Raw genomic sequence first — 3,761 nt, 5'->3', positions numbered from 1 at the left:
GCATAATTCCTGCTAAGACACTCCAGGAACAATGATTTGAAAGGGGAGCTGATCTATATTTTTGTGAAAATTCATGTTGTTTTGCAGGAATCTAATAGATACATGCAAACTTGAAAATAACTCCCTTTTGACAACATCTCCACCTTGGATATTGCAGTAGCACTGAAATTAATAGAATGTGTCTCAATATGTGTTAATTGGGTTTGCCACCACACACTTCATCCTTATAGAGGTGTAGTGTCTCCCAGGAATATCAACTTTTAACAAACACTTGTTGTATTGATTTTGTGCTTTAGTTTCTCACTTTAACCCCAGTATGCATCAGCATGATGGTTTTCTTTTGTTATCATATTTGTTATTGTTATGGACTCTGACATGAAGCTAGAAATGACTCTAGAAATGTAATATTATTAAAATGAGCACATATCACTTACTATTTTCTTAACATCTCTGTTAATAAGAAAAAACTCAAAAGCAAAATAATCCACTGGATAAGTTTTCATACTCGTTTATTGGTGTAGGAGAGTAATGAAAATTTATAAATTCTCATAAATAAAGTGTTCAAGAATCCACTATTGTCATAGTTAAAAAGACAATGAAAAATCTAAGTTGGTATAAAATTATATAAATTAATTAATTAGATCAAGATAGATACAGTTAATGCATCTTTCATTTTCTCTTGTTCAAGATAAATGCCTTTACTAGGAGGACAAGGTTTGAAAATACAGTTGACTCTTTATAAATAAATGGTGAAAAATTGTGACTTGGTTTTTCCAAAAGCAGAGCCTTAGAGAAATAATTGTGTGCAGATAGTTTACTTGAGAACCGATTGCAAGAAGCATAGCAATGGAGGGGAGAGAGAGAGAGACAAGTTAGGAGGAGTCTCAACATAAGGATGCTCTAGAGTTGCTGCCATGGGGTCTTTTAAGACAAATACAGAAATCCTCTCAGTACAGTCTCTCTCAAGAACTAAAGCTGGAGAATTTTTCCATTCACTCCGATGGCATATTATGCCCTTCCTGCTCCTCTTAATGTTCCTGCACTTCCAAATTGTGTTTGTGTGTTACTGGGAAATCACAGGCAAAAATCAGAAAAAGACACGGCACAGGATCGGGACAGTAGGCATGTAGTATGAGGTGACTGTGAGCCAGACTGGAACCTCACATTGTAATTGCAGCTAAAATGAGAAAGAGAATCATGGTTGTATACTCAGCCTCTTACAGAGGGACATGCAACTAATTCTCCTCAATTGAAAGTAAGCAAAAATGGTTTGAACCACTTTTATTCCAGGGCTCTTACCAGAGTGGGTGTGTCTTTTTCATACACTCGCTCTTTCATGGCAGCTGTAACCTGGATGATGAGAAGAATCTATGGAATGGTGGAGTCATATCAAAGAAAGAACTTAGGTCCCTTAATAAACTCCCAGAGCAGAGAGCTTTCTTAAAGGGAGCTCTCTTTGGAATTGTTACATAAGAAAGAAATGAGCTTTGGTTGTTTTTGGAACAACATTTGAATTTCTTTTCAGGATGATTTACTATTTTATTCTCTCAGTACACCAATGTAAGTTTGTTTTTGTTTTTTTTTCTTTAATGAAGACTATCATTTTTAGTGCATATTTAGTTTTTGCCAAGTGGGTACACATTTTACGTGCAGTTACTCATTAATCCTTAGAAATAATTAACGAAGGAGTTATTATCATTCTTATTTTATAAATGTGAGAATTGAAATCCCAAGATTATAAGAAATGTGCCTGATTTCACAAAGGTTTACTCCAGACAATCCTTAAACCAAAGTCCTTTCTCCTCACAGAAAGTTTACAGAATTTTTCTTTTCTTTAAGACAATACTACATTTTAAATCAAAGTTGAGCTCCTCTCTTGGTTTATTTTTCTAAATTCTGCATCAGTTTTCCTCCATGATTAATATACATCTGGTAGCAGTGGAAAGTATTAGAGTTACATGGCACCGAAATATGTTACCAGCAGGTCTCCAGCAACCTCATTCTTGCCTCCTCAGAAGAAAGAATTTGAAGGACATAAGGGAGAAGGAGAGACCGAGGCACGTTTTAGAGCAGGAGTGAGTGAAAGTTTATTAAAAAGCTTTAGAGCAGGAGTGAAAGAAAGGAAAGTACACTTGGAAGAGGGTCAAGTGGCCAACTTGAGAGATGGAGTACACAGTTTGACCTTTTGACTTGCGGTTTTATACACTGGCATGCTTCCGGGGTCTTGCCCTATGTTTCCCCTGATTCTTCCATGGGGGAAGGCTTCCTGCACGTGCAGTGCCTGCCTAGCACTGGAGAGGGGAGGATGCACAGTGTGCCTGTTGGAGTTGTACTCATGCTCACCTGAGGAGTTCCCTCACCGGCTGAATGTCCCCCGGAGGTCATACACCAGTTAAACTCTGCCATTTTGCTTCTTGCTCAACTGCTCAGCTGCTGAGCTTCCCAATAGGAAGCTGCTGATCAACACTTTCAGGTTTTTCCTATCGACAGGGAGACTGCCGTTCTCTGGCACTGACTGTGACCAATGATTATTTTAGAGAAACAGTTAACAGCTGCCTGACCATCAATTGATGCTCATCTGACATTCTGGGTGGTGGGGGAAGCCCTCTCCTGCCCTGCTCATGCCTTCCTAGCTACCTACTGTAACACACCTTGTCTTTAAATAAATGTGTCTGTTGTCCCTACGCTTTGTAGAACTTACCCTCACAAACCCACAGGTGATTTGCAAAACCTATATTCATCTTTGTCTTCTTGTTTTCTTTAGAATTTAGATAAAAATTTACCGATTAGGCAGGCTATTTTCATAGATTAGTGTGGTTCCATAAAATGTATTTTCACTCCGTTAATTAAGATTAGAGAGCAGCACTGTGCAGTGGTTAAGAACTGATTCTGAGCTCTCTTCCCTTTTGCGGTCATCACCGAAGCGGGTGCGGACAAAATGAAGTTTAATCCCTTTGTGACTTCCAACCGAAGCAAGAATCGCAAAAGGCGTTTCAATGCACCTTCCCACATTCGCAGGAAGATTATGTCTTCCCTTCTTTCCAAAGAGCTGAGACAGAAGTACAACGTACGATCCATGCCCATCCAAAAGGATGATGAAGTTCAGGTTGTACGAGGACACTATAAAGGTCAGCAAATTGGCAAAGTAGTCCAGGTTTACAGGAAGAAATATGTTACCTACATTGAACGGGTGCAGCGGGAAAAGGCTAATGGCACAACTGTCCAGGCAGGCATTCACCCCAGCAAGGTGGTTCTCACTAGGCTAAAACTGGACAAAGACTGCAAAAAGATCCTTGAACGGAAAGCCAAATCTCACCAAGTAGGAAAGGAAAAGGGCAAATACAAGGAAGAAACAATTGAGAAGATGCAGGAAGTAATCTTACATAAAAGCTTTGATTAAAACTTGAAACGAACAAACAAACAAAAAGAACTGGTTCCGAATCAAATTGCTTGTTTGAATCTTGACTCTACTACTTACCATCAGTACCAAAGGCTTAGAATAATTTATGACACACAATAAGCGTTCATTATAGGTTGATTAAGTCGTTTGTGTTTTTGAATGCTGATTTTTAACACCCTGCATAGAAACGTGGACTATTGTAACTGCCCAAAAGGTTCTTCCTGCCCGCTGCATAAAAAGAGACCACAGCATCTTAGTAAAGAAAGAGTTTTATAGACATTAGGCCAGCCACGTCATGTGGGAGATTGGCGTTGTTACTCAGATCATTTCAAGCAAAGCTTATAGGTTGGAGGATTTTTAA

General features: G+C 38.9%; 1 protein-coding gene across 1 annotated transcript; it reads left to right on the top strand.

The window, feature by feature from the left end:
- The first annotated feature begins 2,902 nt into the window (after positions 1–2,902).
- LOC112619195 (60S ribosomal protein L26-like) lies at positions 2,903–3,408 on the top strand. Its single transcript, XM_025377119.1, has one exon. The coding sequence runs from the start codon at positions 2,939–2,941 to the stop codon at positions 3,398–3,400; it is 462 nt and encodes a 153-aa protein (XP_025232904.1). The 5' UTR covers positions 2,903–2,938; the 3' UTR covers positions 3,401–3,408.
- Positions 3,409–3,761: the final 353 nt, after the last annotated feature.

Source organism: Theropithecus gelada, chromosome 2, assembly GCF_003255815.1.
Source record: "Theropithecus gelada isolate Dixy chromosome 2, Tgel_1.0, whole genome shotgun sequence".
Taxonomy (NCBI): domain Eukaryota; kingdom Metazoa; phylum Chordata; class Mammalia; order Primates; family Cercopithecidae; genus Theropithecus; species Theropithecus gelada.
This window is presented reverse-complemented; position numbering and strand designations above follow the sequence as displayed.